Raw genomic sequence first — 18,317 nt, 5'->3', positions numbered from 1 at the left:
GACTCGATGATGGCGGTGTAGAAGTGCACAATCATTGTCTTTGGCAGGTTGAACTTCTTCAGTTACCGCAGGAAGTACACCCTCTGCTGGGCTTTCTTGGTGATGGAGCTGCTGTTCAGCTCCCATTTGAGGTCCTGGCTGACGATGGTGCCCAGGCAGCAGAAGGACTCCACAATTTTGACAGGGGAGTCACACAGGGTGATGGGGGCAGGTGGGGCTGGGCTCTTTCTGAAGTCCACAACCATCTCCACTGTCTTGAGAGCGTTGAGCTCCAGGTTGTTCTGACTGCACCAGGTCACCAGATGCTCAATCTCCCACTTGTAGGCAGACTCATCCCCACCAGAGATGAGCCCAAAGAGGGTGGTGTCATCCGCAAACTTCAGGAGCTTGATGGACTGGTGACTGGAGGTGCAGCTGTTGGTGTACTGGGAGAAGAGCAGAGGGGAAAGAATGCAGCCTTGGGGGGAACCGGTGCTGATGGTCCGGGAGTCAGAGACCTGCTTCCCAGCTTCATGAATATTGTAACTAATATTCTTGTCTAGCGCTGCAACGATTAACTATTAATCAATTAATCTATCAGTTAATCAATTAGTCTATCTACAGAAAATTTATCTGCAACTATTTTGATAATAATAATATTTTGCTTAATCATTTTGAGTAATTCTTTTAAGGCTGTTTTATACCATTGTAAACTGAATATATTTTTGTTTCGGACTGGGACACTGGGATTGACAATTTTCTCTATCAGACTAAATGATAATGTAAAGATAATCAATAGATTAATCGATAATGAAAATAATCATTAGTTGCAGCCATATTCATGTTCCCATTTCACAAAATGATTTGAGGTTTTTATCATTGGTGCAATTTCAACCATGATTTCATTTGATCCCAAGAATGGTGATATGTGAAGTGGATCACACCAAATCACGATCCCGATATTTAGGACACTATTAGCAGCCCTGTAGCTTTCTGAGGTTTGTCATTTTAAGAATCTTTAACCTTTGTGCTTCGCATTAAAACACTTATAAAACAATTATGCTAACCAGGGAAGGAGGTGGAAAGTTAAGCATTTTTATCAGATTAATTAGGTAGAAACCTCAGTGAGGTCCAGAGGGGACGGGTAATTGGTTTAAGACACTGTGCTCTGGAGCTTTAAGGTAAGAGAGAGAGGCTATACGATTAGTATAAGGGAGTGTATTGTTGACTCTAGTTAGCCCTGGCTTAAGTTCATAGATGGTCAGGTCCTGCATGAACTAGTTATGTGAGTAAGCTGTTTGACTGACTGTCTGGGTATCAGGCAGGACGTAGGTCTCTTCATTTAGCCTTCCAGGGAACTCCTGCTCTGCTCTTATCCACCAACCACAGCTGCTAGACTCATTTGAACTGCCTGTGCCTTTGTCCATTGTATAAGCGTGTGTGTGTGTGTGTGTGTGTGTGTGTGTGTGTGTGTCTGTGAGTCTGTATGTGTCACCCTGTCAGTGGTCAGGCAAAGTGTGGGTGTATGGTACATGGTGCTCAGGTTACTCATTTCTCTCTGGCACAGGACTCTCTCTCTGTCTCACAATTTAGCGAGAGGAGTTGTGCACAGAGGCAAGCAGAAGGACTATTTATAGATCACTTCTGGCCTACTTGGCAACAGGAAGGAGATGAAGACAAGGAAAGGAACTATGGAGGCCAAGGAGGGACAAAATACAAAATAGAACATCCAACTAGAGCAAAGTCACTTCGGCTGGTCTGTCTAGGCAGAGAGGATTAAAGTTCCACTTTGCGATTTTGGCGGCTCAGAGTCTGAAAGTTTTAGAAACATTTAGCCATAGACTGTATAAAAGAATTATACGTAGCCTCCACTCCTGAAAAATGAAGCCAATGCGGAAGTGCCTTAAACCTGCATTCTTTCTAATGGCTAACAGGGGGCGACTCCACTGGTTGCAAAAAGAAGTCCGATTCTATAGAAGTCTATGAGAAAATGACCCAACTTCTCACTTGATTTATTACCTCAGTAAACACTTTCCTTAGAGTTTATGGTCTCAATCGCTAGTTTCAAGTCTTCTTCAATACAGCATGATGTTCATTTAGTAAATTATGGTCCCATTTAGAGTAAAATAGATGATAAAGCAGGGTATGCTTTAGGATGTGGCTACCTTGTGATTGATCGCTACCACAGCGACCTGTCAATCAGGATAGTGGTGTAGCAATGCTTATCCCTCCTCATCTCCACCCTCTTGTTCAAATATGGTCATTTCTGGCTCAGAAAAACCAAGATGGCGACGGCCAAAATGCCAAACGCAAGGCTTCAAAATGGTCCACAAACCAATGGGTGACGTCACGGTGGCTACGTCCACTTCTTTTATACAGTCTATGCATTTAGCACCAAGACAAAATCTCTGGCTATTAAAAGTTTGACTGTCTCAATATGCAGGCGTTCCAAACAAGGTTGTGAGGAATTTCTGTCAGTTTTCCTGAAGATAAAAATATATATTACGTCTACTTGGTAGTGTCAATACTAATACAGCTCATACTCTGCTGTTTAATGACTCAACTCCCCAGCTTATAGTACGCAGCTCAGTTACCCACTCTGTGTGTGTTTGTCTCAATCTGTCGTGAGGTGTTCATTAAGCTTCTCAGTCATCACTGTGCTCCCCCTCTTCCGGTTGGATTAGCTGTCCAATATACGTACATGTGTACTGTTTGTTCACATGAGTCTGCCTGTGTTTACATGTCAACATTGGTGTTGCAAGGAAGAACCATTAACAATGCTCTTCCTTGTGTTTCCTAAATAGCAGTTCTGTTCAAAAGAGAAACTGCTTAGGAGATCCCTGAATGCACTCTTTAACCTACGGTATTCTCCAGTAAAGCAGCACATACGTTTTTAGATGGACCCCCTCGAATCCTATCAAGGACCCTCTGTATGGCGCCTTTTTAAAGTTGCACTCCACTTCTTTTCACTTTTTCATGTCGAAGTGAATTTACTAGTCATACATCATCATTACTATTCACACTGTGAGTAGAACAGTAATAGTGCAACATTTTCTCTGGCTTTGGAAGGAGCTTTTTAAAGTCTAAGAAAATTAGTGATGGGACATCACTTAAGTAATCTCGGTTTGGGCTTGGAGACTATACATTTTTTAACAGAAAGTGTGGATTATAATCTGGGGCATAGAGTTTGAAAAACATGGGCCTTAACCAGTGTGGAAGGGTCTAATGAAAATCAAGTTGCATTATGGGAAGAGTAGGATCCAGTGTTTTTGGAGCTTGACCTATACTAGGGACTATAAGTCAGGGTATCTCGGCCTCTGCTGCATTGATTTGGACATTTTCTTTTAAAACTATCTCTCATAAGTCCCAGACTTTATGAAGTGCAATACAACATCACTGAAGTGCTCCTCTTCACTTCACCTAAATTACAAAACAAACACATTTTCTCACTTTCCTTTAGTTGTATTTAGCCGTGTAGATACTCTAGATTTAGTTTTATTCTGCCAGGTTTTTAAGATATCTGAGATTTCTGCCCCCGCCCCAATACAATTCTTCTGCCTGTCATTTCGTTTCTTGTTACTGACAGGCTTGAACACTGAGCTTTAAGGAAGATTCACATCAGTATCTCTTTCCAGAATGTCAAGACTCCAGAGATCTCACTTTGAACAGTTTTCATTGGAACTACTTTTTACACATAGTCACTATGTAAACTATGGCTACAACTAGCTTTTTTATCTGTTAGCTTTAACTTATCTGTTGATTATTTTCTCAGTTAATCATTTTGTCTATAAAAAGGTGCCCATGACCATTTCCCTCAGCCACATTTTCAAGTTCCTTGTTTTATTCAACCAACCGTCCAACATCCAAAGATATTGAGTTTACAGTCATATGGCAAAAAAAAAGCAGCAAATCCTCACATTTGAGGCGCTGGAACCAAAGAATATTTGGAATTTGTGCTTAATACATGACTGAAACAATTATTCAATTATCAAAATAGTTTTCTGACGATCAACAAATTTATTAATTAACTAATTATTATTATATTCTGATTAACGGGGACACTGTTTCTGGAAAGAGATGATGTTGTTGTTCTTGAATTTTATTTAATGGAGTATTTCAATGTTTTGGGTACCTCGAATGCAATTCCATTCACTTCTATTGTTCGGGGGGAGGCAGAAATCTCAGAGAAAGATATCTCAAAGCCTTGCCAAATAAAACAAATTCTACAGTATTGACTCCACAAGAGGTAATTGAGAAAATATGTTTTTGTAATTTGGGTGACCCGAGCCCGGCTCTGTACATTCCTGCTTCATCCACTGTGACATGCCAGTAAGGTAGTCAACAGTATCGATACTTTTTCAATACCACTTGATTAAAACGATACGATCTCCGTTAATTATACATTTGATAGTTTCGAGTACCGAAGCTATGAACAAAAACAGGTCTACAATACGATTTTCAACCCAAGGCTGCACAGATGAAACAACGGGGAAGAAAATCAACTGGTAAAATATGTGTTCACTGACTTTTTCTGTCCCAGCACTGTATGCAGGTTGTTAATTTAAAAAAAAGAAAACATGTATCCTATTTTGTTTGCCTAGAACTTTTTTTTTTGCCTTGGTATCGAAAAAAAAAGTCACGAGTATTATTTTTTATACCAGTATTTTATCGAAGTTTAAAATTCTGGTATCAACCATACATGGCAGCGTGTGTAGAAAGTGTGTATCCACAGTGAGCCTGTACTCTATAGCAGTGTTTTCTGTGTTTAAGTTGACACAGCTGGTGAGCAGGATGTCAGCTTCAGGCCTCCGTCTCTGTTTGTAATTCTCCCCTTAGAGAGCAGCCTTCCTTTGCTATAAATAGCCTCTGTATATGTGTGTGTGTGTGTGTGTGTGTGTGTGTGTGCCCCACCTCTCATCTGTGTGCCCAGAGAGAATGATGTTCTTCCACACAGCATTTCCATCTGTGTGTGTTTGTATGCGTTTTATCTTTTCCATGTCCACTGTTCCATGTCTCATTGTATTTGCTCTGTATGTCCAGTGTGTGTTAATGTGTGCAAGATGATGGTGGTCGTAATGATGATGAGTGTGTGTACTGTGTTTGACTTGACACACACACATACTGGCTCTATAGGAGACAGGAAGACCTTATTTCTTTAACTGTCTTTCCATCATAACATTTCCAATCCATTTTCACTCTCCTATCTGTTCCTTCTGAGCCTTATCATCCCTGTCTCTCTCCCTGTGGTACACTGCATTCTCCTCCTCCTCCTCCTCTGCCTTGCTTTCAAAATTACCACAAAATGTTCCCAATGTGTGGAACATTTATGAAGTGAGAATGGGACAATGCGAGTCTCTTTTTAGATTGTCAAACTTGCATGGTGGAAGTCGCGTTCTGAAGGCCAAGGCAGCAGAAGCAGTCAATGGGATGCCGTCCTGGCCCTTTTTCTCGATCTTTTTTCTCTCTGGCTCAGGGGACGGGGTTGAGTGAGACTGATGTGTGTTTATAGCTCTTCAGAGAAATGAGGGGCGGTGTGTGTGTAATGGGTTTCCTTTCTTCTCCACTATTCCTTGTCTCCCATGCATAAAATTGGTGCTCAGATTCACACACATACACACGCATAAGCAGTGCACACTTTATCTTGACAGTTTCCTGTAGATAAATACATGAGGGTGTTCTGCATCTGAGAGCGGGATGCAGTGTCTGTGAGAGAGACTGAAGCCTTTTAGCGTTATTTTCTGATAAATAGGAACATTTCACTGATACAAGGCATGTTTTTTATTTTTATTGTGTCTTTTCTCCCTTCAGACGAGTATAAAGGAGGGATTGTTGCTGAAACAGACCAGCTCGTTCCAGAGATGGAAAAAGCGATACTTTAAACTGAGAGGCCGAACTCTCTACTACGCCAAAGATGCTAAGGTAAGCTCACCTAGTGTATCCCAATGCAGCACACATACACAAGTAGCCACAGGTGAGTAGGATAAATGTTCTCAAGTCTTCTGTCTATAAGTTGACTTAGTTTAGATGGAAACGCTCAAGCTGCCAAAGTGCTGTTAGTGTTGATCTTTCTTTAGCGTCTGGAAACAAAGCTTTTAGAGGTTCAGAGACAAGCAGACCATCTTGAAGGACTACGCTTTGGGAAATACACTTATTCGCTTTTTTTGCTAAAAGTCAAACGAGACTGATACCACTCCCGTGTCTGTATCTTAAATATGTAGCCCGAGCCAGTAGCCGGTTAGTTTAGCTTAGCACAAAGACTAGAAACAGGGGGAAACAGCTACCATGGCTCTGTCCAAAGGTAAAAAAAAAAACTCCCCCTCCCAGAACCTCTGAAGCTCTCTAACTAACAAGTTATATCTTGTTTGTTTAATCTGTACCAAAACCGAAGCGTAAAAACATCAGTTCGCTGTTTTACAGGGGTTATGTGCCAAACTATCTCTTGGCCAGGACCAGTTGCCAGGCAACCAGAAGGGGCCCCAGGAAGTTACTGGTCCTGGCCTGGTGATATAATGTGTTAATTCGTGTGCTTTAGAGTTGCTGGTAGGCATATTTTGTTACCTGTGGACAGAGCCACGCTAGCTGTTTCCCCCTGCTTCCAGTCTTTATGCTAAGCTAAGTTAACCGGCTGCTGCTGGCTGTAGCTTCATATTTTTTCATATGTAATGTAATCCATCTACTGCAAGTAGACGTTGATTTTGAATTGAATTCCTTTGTTTCCCGTCCTTACTCACTTAAATTGATTTACCATCATCTTATTTTTTTTCCTTTCAACAATACCTAAGCTTTGTGTTCACCTTATTTTAAGTGCATTTTTCTTTTGAACTTTTGAACTTTTGACTCTTGTTGACATCTCTTTCCCCTTTGCTTCTAACCTAACCTCCCCTGGTCTGGACCATGTGTGTGTGTGCCTGTGTGTGTATGCGTGTGTCTGCACGTGCACTAGTCTGGCAGTGCCCTGGCACGCTGGCAGGAGCGGGCGCTGCGCAGGGTGTCCAGGAGTCGCGTGTGCTGGCGAGTTCTGTCCGTGTGCTGGACCGGCGCACGACGCTCCCCCCCACCTCTGGGTGCCAGCGGATCTGAGGAAGGCCTAGTGAGAATTCGGGTCAGCACAGCACAGCCAGGGGCCAGGGGCCAGACCACGGCAACAGCTTAACCATTCCCTACTTACCCACTCACCTATACATGATAGTGCTGCATTCATGTCATATCGCGCTACTGGGCAAAGACAGGTTTAGTATCTTAAGATGTAAAAATGTATCGACTCATTGAGGGTTGAAAATGTTACAGATGAGATAGAAGACAACATGATAGAGGGTGATTTTGTGAATGAACTGAGGAAATAAAGCTTTCCTTACAAACTAATTCCACACATCCCAACTTTCTGGAGGAGGTGAGCAAAAGTCCAGAACTTTTTTATAACCATATGACATGAATGCACTGTATCTAATATAGATATAATATATATATATATAGCAAAACACATGTGTACAGACTGTAAGGCCACACCTGGATCAATTTATCTTGTTATACTAAATCAACCTTAACAGGGGTTGTGGCTTTTATTGTTTTTACACTGTGTGTTGCTTGTCCTTCCCTGCAGCTTAAAGTCTCTTGATGGTCATGCCGCAAGAATAAAAAAAAAAAAGTAATGTAAATGCTTTGTTTTTTTTGGTTGTGTGTTATGGTAAGGATTAGTCATCTGTAACTGGAACCTTATAAGTGAGTCAGTTCTCTCATGGCCAGACAGTGACATTAGCCTCTATAGATAAGTGCCCATTCCCTATATGTGCATCCACCCTGGTGTCTCCAAGGTGGCCTGGCTGGCTGTGCTGCCCTGCGCTTAGGAAGTCTGACCTCCTCATTGATCCATTAGGGAGGCTACATCTCAGCACTGCGGTTTGTCCTAGAAGCTACTCTCCTATCCTCTCCTTCCTTATTTGAAGACACAAAGCAGCCAGTTAAAGATAAGCAAGTCATAGGCAGAATTTATGGATTCTGCTCCTTAACAGTTTAAATGGGCAGTAGAAACAGTAAAACAACATGTAATAACCACATGGCCTGGTTTAAATTGAAGGACAGGACAGAGGAATTGGAGGAGGTAGGAAAGGAGGCTCGTTGAGGTTGCTGAGATGCAGCCGCTGAGCTAAGCTCTGGATCTATGGGTAAGAGAGGGTCTGGACGCTTGCCTTTGTCCACCATTCACTGTCAGCTTTCATTACAGCTTCCCTCAAGACAGTTGAGTGAGTGTGCCCACGCATATAAAAGTGTGTGTGTGTGTGTGTGTTGGACTGGTGGTGTGGTGAGTGAGAGAGAGGGAGAAGGAGTGTGTCAAAAGAACTGTAGACGGCAATCACACACACACACACACACACACACACATATACATACGTACATGTGATGCAATGGTATAGCAGCCGAGAGCGCTGTAACAAGGGGGCAGTGTTTGTGTTGGCATGCCATTCATACTTAGGCCCTCTTGGCTGACACTCCATACTCACATTCACACGCACTTGTAGGCATATGTGCTGAGACACGTGCTCCCTCTACACACACACATCCTTGTACTTCTATCTTTGCGAGGACCATCATTCACATAATGCATTCCCTAGCCCCTTACCCTAAGCAGCACGACTAAATGCCTAACCCTTACCATAACCTAATTCTAACCTAACCCTTAAAGCCAAGTCTTAACCTTCGAACAGCCCTTTGGAGTTGTGAGGATCGGCCGAAAATGTCCTCACTCTGTAGGTAAAAAACCTGTACTCACTATGTAGCAAGTACACACACACACACACACACCCACACACCCACACACACACCGTAAGCATTGGCTGGTGTCCCTCTCCAGCCGGGCCTGGGGAGAGCGTCGTTAACTGGGCATTCCCTCTGACAGCTGCAGCAGCTCACTCCTCCCACACACACACACACACACACACACACACACGCAGTCAGAGGGCAGTCCTTTGACGGCATCAGTTTTTGGCTTGCGGCCCTTTAAGAGCTCCGCATCACAGCTCTGTTAGGATATCATGTTCCTGTTTGTAGACTCTGGCTCTACTCTCTGTCTGTCTGCTGGCTATATTGCATAGAGTTGGCTCCAGCTCCTCAGCCGCATAGAAATTCAATAAAACATATCAACATTCATTGTCCTGTTATTCGCACTATTCTCATTTAGGTACAGAGTGAAAACAAAGGAAACTCAAGAGGGAAATCCTCAGTGCAGTGTAGGTTTATGGCGTATCTGTGTTGTGGTGAAGTGCATTTCCTGGCAGATGGAACAAACTGAGTTATCTTTTAGAGGGCCAGATAAATTGGGACTCATTGGTCTTGACCAGAACGTTTCTGAGCCATCCTTTCTTCCTCCACACTTTATTAACCCCTTCAGACCCATCTGCATTAGACATCAAATGTTAATTGATTTCTACCAAAGGAAATGCACTTACTGCCTAGTAACTAAAGAGACTCAACTAACCAATACATGTCAAGATTTGACTTGATGTTACCAGGTGACAGAGTGAAGCATGACAGAAGACAAGCATGGGAGACAAAACAGGAAGTTTACCTTTTAAATTTTAATTTGTGTCAGTGGAGACCTCCTAGTCTTGAAGTGGATGTAATATTAACACTCTAAATTCACCATATCCATAAGCCACTTTTTTCAACGTGTAGATTTTTATCAAGATGTAATGTCCATCCAATACATCAAATATAATATAAATATTTGACGAGAGTCAGAGGCAAGGTATAAGACATATGCATATTTTCTTCACGGAAGAACAGACATAGTGGAGAGGTTCCTTAGCCTCGTGCCAGACATCTGAATTACTGCCCACATCTTTGATTTGACATCTCTCTCCGAGTATCATGCTGGCTCCTTTGATGATAGAAATGAAGTCGCAGCTGAGGTTTCATTAGAGGAAGATGACTGCAGACAGAAAAGATGGAAGAACATGAAGAACAGTGAGAAAGTGAATAAACTGTCATGTAGGCCTTTTGAAATGCCTCCAACCACTGAACCCACATGAGTATTGTGTTTTCTGTGTGTCAACTGAGATGTTTGGTCTAATGTCAAACATGGCCAGCATACATACATGCTCTGCAGGTTTCAGGAAAGTCTGTTAAGGTTCTATCAGAACCCAAATTGGCCTTATATCACCTGTAAAATAAAACATGAATCAAGGGACCAAATTGCTTAAACAACTTATTTATTGTCATTTTTAAATACAATTTGTGTAAAAACAAAATAACAGAACTACCCATGTGTTACGATTCACAAGGGCGGACTCAAACGCAGACTCAGACACAGAGAGGTGAGTTACAGACAAGAGGGATTTATTGTACAGTTCACCAGAGCTTGATGAGATTGAGGGAAGGGAGCCAGAGGACGGAGACCGAGGGGTGAGAGGGGAGCCGTGGGTGGATGAGGTATGGCTGGGGTCCAAGCCCGGAGGTACGTGTAGCTGAGACCAAGCGAAGCTGGCAGGCAGGCAGTGATCCTGAGCACAAGTCAGAACACAAGCAAGCAAAGTAACTGGAACTACCACGTGGGTTGAAAACAACGATCTGGCGATGAGTGGAAGGAAGACCAGGGTTGATATACGGCAGCGCTTGATTAGTGGATGAGTTGCAGGTGTGCGGCTTGGAGCAGGTGCAAGAGAAACTCTAAGGTTACGGCACAGGCTGTAACACCATGAGTATATATATTGTAATGGATATGAAAATATATATATATTAAAGATATTAGTTGATATTTGGATTTAGCTTAATTTCAACATGGGAGATGGGTAAGAAAAGGCTTTTCCTTTTTCTTATGAGTGGAAAATGTTTAGGTCTGAAGGGGTTAATGACAGTGTCTTACAGGATGTCAGTGCTTCTTCTGAAGCAAGTTATATCCCCATTATAAAAATAACCTACCAAATGGTTTAGATTTGCTTAACCATAACATAATGCCCTCCATGACATGCGTGGGTCAGGAACTCGGCAAAAGCTGAGAGGAATGCACATCTGCTGTTTCCTTTATTTTTACTAAACCCTGCAATTCCTCGAGCTTCCCTTTACATTGTCTCATTTTCAGTAAATTACAGGGTATAGATCATACTCGATTTAGTGCCATTTTCCAGCCTTGAGAAGTATTTGGGAAGTCTTGCATTATCTGAAGCTCGTAGCTCCTAATAATAGACCAAAAATATATGTAACCGCAGAACAAGATTGTTGGTTACATATTTGATATCTGGATCGTAATGTTTGTCATTTTAAATGCTGCCCTATCGTGTCTTTCATGCAGTAGCTTCCATTTTATACTGAGAAGTTTTACCTGTTCATTTTAGGCCTGCTTTTCTGTGGCCATGACAGGACATTTCTCTCACAGCCAATCACAGTTCTCTTCATACCCTAGTATAAGTTACAATAAACTGAATTCAACCCAGTGTTGAAAACATTGTCCAGAGGCTCATTCTCTTGTTTTCTTTTGTGCCCCTCCATATCTCTGTTCTCCTCTTGGGACTCCCCTCTTTTCTTTCTCCCCACGCTTCCTCTTCTCTGCAGTCCCTTATCTTTGACGAGGTGGATCTATCGGATGCAAGCGTCGCAGAGTCCAGCACAAAGAATGTCAACAACAGCTTCACAGTGAGTGCATCATGCAGTCTTAACACCCACACACACACTCACAAACACACAAACACGGTGGGTTTCAGTGGGGAAATCACAGGCAGAGGCACATGAGACTGAGTGTGTCACAGTGTGTTAATGGTGACATCAGGTCTACAATCTAGATTCCCATATCGCTGTAGCGCAACCTTATGATCATTATAAATATATTCAGATTCTGGGTCATTATGAAGATGAGACTCACTTTCTTTACTGTTGTATGTTTTGGTTGATTCAGGAGTTTTAGGTTTGGATGACTGACATGGTGATGTCTCTGAACCAGCAAGAATGGCATCTTGATTTACTGAAATGATCGTTTCTTGGCCTGAGAGATGCCGAAGAATGAGATAACACTGGAAGTCATAGATTGATTTTCTGGTTACAGCTTAAAGGAATAGTTCAACATTTTGGGAAATAAACTCATTTTCTTTTAGTTAGATGAAAAGATCCACAATTCTGCATTTTACAGGGGGTTATGTGCCGAGCTATTTCTCGGCCAGGACCAGTTGCCAGACAACCAGCGGAGACACCAGGAAGTTACTGGTCCCAGCCAAGAAATAGTCTGGCGCATAACCCTCCAGTAGGCAGATTTTGTTACCCTTGGACAGAGCCAGGCTAGCTGTTTCCAGTCTTTTTGCTAAGCTTAGCTAACCAGCTGCTAAAGGTAGCTTCATATTTAACGGACAAATATGACAGTGGGATCGATCTTCTCAATTAACTCTTGGCAGGAATGGTAACAAGCGTATTTCCCAAAATGTTGAACTATTCCTTTAATGAACATCGTCAAACATTTCTCCTCCTTTTTTGTGATACTCAAATGTGTTCTGCCCCCTGTGAAGGTCAGAGGTCAGGGTCAGTTAGACAACAGTACCCCTGAAGTTGATTCAGTGTCTTGCTTAACTCTATCTCTGATTGACAGTGTCCCATTCGTAGCACTAAACAAAGTCCTGGGATGATTTAACGTCAATTTTATGAAATGTCATAGTTGTCCCATTGAGTCCCATTAATTGTATATTTACAGCAGGCACGTTTTTAAGGTTCAGCTAGAGATCCATCAGGATTCATAAGAAAACAGGATTTGCCCTTTAAGGATAATGATTAACTTAGCATATTGTACACCTGAAAATGTCAGTCCTAGTTATATTTAGATAATATTTTAATACATTTCCAAGCATTGCGCCCTGTGTTTTGTCACATGCCGCTCATCATGGCACATCTTTTGGGAGAAAACAAGTGATGTTGCTGTGAATGGATGCTTGTTCGGGAAAAGGATTAGCAGCTGGATGAGCGTGCGTGGGAGGTGGAGGGAAATGAACACGAGTATTATGAGCAACAAGGATGAAAACAGACAGTGAAGGAGCTAGTAGTGCCCCGTCCTTTCTATAAATGTCTCTCCTCTCCCCGGGTGTTGCTATAATAAGAAACAAGGAGGAGGAGGAGGTAGGCAGGACAGCAGTGCCCAGAGGAGAGCGTACAGCTATTTTTAGCAACGCCTAGAAACGCTTCACTGGGTGCCTGGGATGGCTTAATGTCTGCCATATTCATAAATGAGATAAGACATGTGTTTGCTGCATGTGTGTACAGTCGTGACTGTGCGTGTTTGTTTCCGGCTTAATGAACATGCTGTGATAAAGGTTTGGAGATGGAGGGAGGGAGTGAGGGAAAGAATGAGCTAAGGGAAGACAAAGATACAAAAAGGGAAGTAAGGACAAAATACGGTTGAGAAATGTATTTACAGATGGAGGTGAAAGATGGGGTTGACAAAACTAGGGCATGTTAAATGAATGATTGATGGGGAATGACTGCAGAACAGTTTAAGATGGTGAAGGGAAAGACACAGCAAGGTAGTGCAATAGAGGTAATCCTGGAGTGATGTCACACCATCGCTAACACATACTCCCTGAGGAAAAGGGAAAGAGAGGGGTAGAGCGAGGTCGCGGCACGAGCGAGCATTGAGAAGTGGGAGAGGAAAGACGGATGCAGAGGGAAAGAGGGAGAGCGGAGAGGAAGTGAAGGCAGGACAGACGGGACTGACTGAGAAGGAGCAGTCAAACATAAAACCAAAGGTAATGTGACGTGCTGAATGGAAGTTCACCTGCAGCGCCTACGCACAGATGCAAATCTCTGTAATGCATCAACCCAGGCACACGCACACCGACAGGGGGAGACCAGGCTTTGTCGGACAGGTTGTGTGATCACGACTGAGAGAGAGAGGGGGAGAAAGAGAGACAGACCACTGCAGAGGATGCATTGCAGTGCTTTGCTCTGACTGTGCAGAGTAATTGCCAGTCTCTCTCTCTCTGTCTGTCTGTCTAGCTGTCTCCGTCTGGCCTTCCACTGTTATCTGTCTGTCTGTGTGTCGGTCGGTTCTCTGAGGATGAGTGATGCTGCTCGTGTCCTCTTTGCAGGTTGGTGCCACTTGGTTGGATGGTTTGACCGAGTAATTGACTCATGCCACTGCTAAGATGTTTAGCGATTTATGCTCATTCATGTAGGAGCTCTGCAGATGTCTGCTCAGTGTGCGTAACGTGCATGCCTGTGTTTTCACAGAGTGGGGAGGGAATGTGGACCTCCCAGCAACGTAGGAAATACTTAAATGTCACTAGAATTGAATTAAACTAGTTAGAGAAGGGAATCGTTCTGCTGTCACTCCTTTTCTCCAGTGCATTGTACGGTGTAGACAGTCATGTAATTACTATAAATTCTTCACCAGCAACTATTTTCCAAAACGGGTCGATTTGATTGATTGATTTAACAGGGACAAAAAAAGATATATAATTTGTTAATAATTCAGGCCAAAGCAACAAAACTAACAGATTCAGGGTAAAAACAACTGCGGATGTGCATGTGTCTATATGTGTGCATGTATTTTTCATGACTGGGTATGCATTGACACATAGGCGTGAAAGAATGTGTGTGAGTACATGTGTGAAAGTGTATGTGACCAGCTGATCCATTCAGTGTACACGTCTTGTGTTGTTGTTGTTTAAGCCGATTGTTTCACTTATGTGTTGAAAAGGAGCCTGTGTGAATATATGATGAGGAGGTGTCGCTGTAGCGCGGTGAGGGAGCACCTTGACGTCCACGTGAGGGAGAGCTCAGCCCAACCCAAACCCCAAACTCATTACAGACTCTGCAGGGACGCACCGCCTCTCTCACTGACTCGATCTTGCTTATTGGATTGCCTCGCTTATTACTGTCCACTTTAAATCCATGAAATGAATCTCGAGGAAATTCTGATTGGCTTTGAATTGTGCACTTGCATCAGTGGCGCAACAGCGCTCTGATTTGTTGTGTAGTTAATATTAACAGTTTACGCAAAGCTGCAGACGATAAATGCGAGCGTGTGCATGTGTGTTGTAGGGAGTGAACAGCTGTTCCACCTCCTCTGCTACTCTGCTGCAGGTCCCAGTGGATGCAGGATCTGCGCACCACTGTCACCAATCATGTCCTGTGTGTGTGTGTGTGTGTGTGTGTGTGTGTGTGTGTAAACAGTGATGGGTGCCTCTCATTATCAGTTAATCTTTGGTGGTTGCCTCTCTACCAAAAATTATTAATGAGGCTTGTGATTACATGTTCTCATCATTTAGATGCTGATCAAAGAGCCGCTTCTTGCTGTCACTTGTCATTACACAAACACACACACACACATCTGATATATTCAGCTCTGAAGGTCAGTCATCAAGAGAGGTTTTCCACACTTGAGGGATGCCTAGAGCCATTTTTGGAAACAGCCATTTCTGTTTCCCCTGGCAACCAATCTTATCACTACCCCATTCCAGACACAAGACATACACATAGAAAGACACACACACACACACACGGACACAGTACACCAGCAGAGAGACGGGATGATCTATGTCCAAAGGGATCAATTTGCCCATGTGCATGCGCATACACACACGCCAATGCATAAATGGACACACACACACACCAATCCTTGCAGTTCCTGGTGGAAAACTGTATTGTGATTAACGGCTGAGAAAAACATACAATTCTCTAAAGAGAGAGTAAACAAGAGAAGAGAGAAAGAGGGAGTACAACAGATTTTCTCTTGTTGTACATGCTGGAAGATTGTAAATGGCTGATTGGTTGAGAGTTTAACATGTACTGCAAACACACACACACACACACACACATGCACCTGAGGACGCTTTCTCACAACACACTTTCAGTAATTTGGGAGTTGTCTCCACTAACTTAAAAAAAAGGAGGATGAATGCGAATGTGATTAGCTTTAATATCAAGACAGGGGCAAGGAAAGGACAATAATCACGTTACGCACAAATAATAAATAAATAAGCACAAAAACACGCCCACAAACTGTTACATGCACACAAGCATAGTTTACGGAGAGATGACATGATTATTACTGTGTCCTTTTCCCCCTGGACATTCTGTTCACTACTCAGGCATAGCTGGATATTGATTAGAGGTCTTGGGACAGATGGATTACAAAAGTGATTAAGGTGATTGATCAGGGAACTGGTTGTCAGGTGGGTGTTAAGTTCAAGATGCTATACCCCAAACCGGCCAATCAGAAAAACATTTTAACAGATTTATAATAATAATAAGTTACATTTATAAAAAAAACAATTTCTTTTTTTAAAGTGAACAATAGTATTTCCACTAGCAATCAGTTTCAACGTTCTGTAATTGACAGTTTTTGATACTAACACAATACTGAACCTGTATTGTGGGTCCATACTTTATGTCTTTTTGGGATATTTCCTAATATAAATAATAAAATAATACAAAATCAACCTGCAACCTGTTTGCCCTGTCCCAGTCTCTGTCAAGTGCAATTGGTAACAAATATGTCACATTGTTTGTCCTGTTATTAGATCAGTTAAATTGCTAAAATATTTTAGTAGCATCAAATCAGCATAAGATCTGCCTCATCTGAAATTATAATGCATGGACAGCTAAGCAATGTTTGATAAGTCAGTGTGAGTTTGAAAATGTTACATTTGACCACAGTATGATCAATGGAATTTGAGATTTTGTGCATGAAAGGTGAACAAAATGACAAAAGCTGTTTAAGCATTTAGCAAAGCTGTTGGTCAGCGTTCTACCGAGAGGGATTTCCACAGAGACACTCCTGTCTGTCTCACAAGCTATAAACACATGAAGGTTAAAAAAAGACAGAAGGGAAAGGAAGACAGCAACCAGATTCCGAGACTCTCGTGTCACATATTTTATTATTTCTGAGAAAAAATAGAAATAGAAAATTTGTGTATTTTCCATAATGGCTGACGAAGAGGCCATGTGACTTGGGGCTGACATTAGCTTATGGGTTGTTGTTTTACCACATTAATGTGAAATCTGTGATCCAAATATAAACAAAAGGGAAACCCCACCATTTCAATTCAGAACATGTGATCAGAGCCTGTTATCACTCCTAAATAGTTTGACAGGTCACAGACAAACAGCGAAGGGTTGGACCAAAATCAGTTAATTTCAGTGGAAATGCAGCAATCAGTGCGTTTGCTCGTGAACACGAAGCAAATTATTAAAATGCTTTCGTGTGTTTAACTTTGGTAAACTTTGTTACAAAAATCCACGCCCTGGGCGACTTGCAACCCGTCTTGACAGTTCTGACCCTGGAGGAAGCTATTGCATTAGCTGTGTCACACCATCTAATTTTATATAACCCTGCTTTGTTGTATGTGCATTCACACAGTAGATACATGATTGCACTGAACATATGTTCCTTAGAATTACAGAATTACATGCTCTGCTCTGATCTCTTTGGGGGATGTTGTTTCATCTAGGTGTCGCACAGTTTTCTCAACTTGCAGTTGTGGCACCACTTTGTTTTTGCCTCTTGGCATCTTTGCATTTCTGACGCTGGTGCCTCTTTATGTAAAAGGTTTCCGATGAAAAAGACTGGCATCCTGCTGCTTCTTGTCTCTTGTAGCTGCATGTTTGGATGCACTGTTAATGATCGCAAGGGGTGAGAGGACCCAACTAGTGTATATAACTGTATTTCACTAGCAAGGACCACACCATCAACAGATGCATTTAAATGATTTATTAACGAAAACCAGAGATTATGAGCGAAGCTTGAACTCGTGTACTTCGTCGGTCTGTTGCTGCGTTGTGGGGAAGCTTCGGTGGGGAATGTGTCGTAGCACTCGGACCCCCCCGGGACCCTACGGAGAGTTGGAAGGAGGGGAAAAATAGAAGAAAGAAAGGGGTGGGAGGGAGGGGTGCCGAATACGAGAGTGAAAGAGGAGGAGATGGGTTAGGTGGGTATTTAAGGGAATGCCGGAAGGTCCTGAAACTCTGCTAAATAGCTCCAATATATATTTTAACCCAACTATATTGGAGGACATGTCAGGAGAGGTGAAATATAACTTAACTTTTACAAAGCTGTCACTTGTGTTTTAACATGAAAGACATTTAGTTTTGTAGTTTAGAGGCAATCATTTTCTCTGAATAACATTATCTATTTAGTAATATAGATACATCATGTTCTACCAGAGCATTGTCTGTTGGCAACATGTGGCAAAAAGAAAAGCAGTGTTACAGCAGATGAATCTGAAACGCCCCAACATACACATCCACTCACGCACATTACACACGATGCACACACACACACATGCACTCACAGTGATGTGGGTGTTTGTTGTGCACCTGCTGTTTTCCACACCTTGTAAAAGCCTCAGGTGCTGCTGGTCTAAACAGGC

At 42.4% G+C, this 18,317-nt stretch overlaps 1 protein-coding gene across 16 annotated transcripts in view; it reads left to right on the top strand.

The window, feature by feature from the left end:
• The window catches only part of dgkh (diacylglycerol kinase, eta), a 59,591-nt gene that overhangs the window by 7,511 nt on the left and 33,763 nt on the right, over positions 1-18,317 (top strand). For 8 of the 16 annotated variants that reach the window (XM_044216877.1, XM_044216880.1, XM_044216876.1 and 5 more), the window contains 3 exons: positions 5,788-5,898; positions 6,923-7,081; positions 11,524-11,604. In XM_044216877.1, coding sequence (XP_044072812.1) covers positions 5,788-5,898; positions 6,923-7,081; positions 11,524-11,604 — 351 coding nt within the window. Of the gene's footprint in view, positions 1-5,787; positions 5,899-6,922; positions 7,082-11,523; positions 11,605-13,365; positions 13,692-13,994; positions 14,034-18,317 lie in introns of those variants that run through there. The other 8 variants (XM_044216882.1, XM_044216888.1, XM_044216874.1 and 5 more) reach the window with 4 other exon arrangements.

Source organism: Siniperca chuatsi, linkage group LG12 (genome assembly GCF_020085105.1).
Source record: "Siniperca chuatsi isolate FFG_IHB_CAS linkage group LG12, ASM2008510v1, whole genome shotgun sequence".
In the NCBI taxonomy this organism is placed as follows: domain Eukaryota; kingdom Metazoa; phylum Chordata; class Actinopteri; order Centrarchiformes; family Sinipercidae; genus Siniperca; species Siniperca chuatsi.
This window is presented reverse-complemented; position numbering and strand designations above follow the sequence as displayed.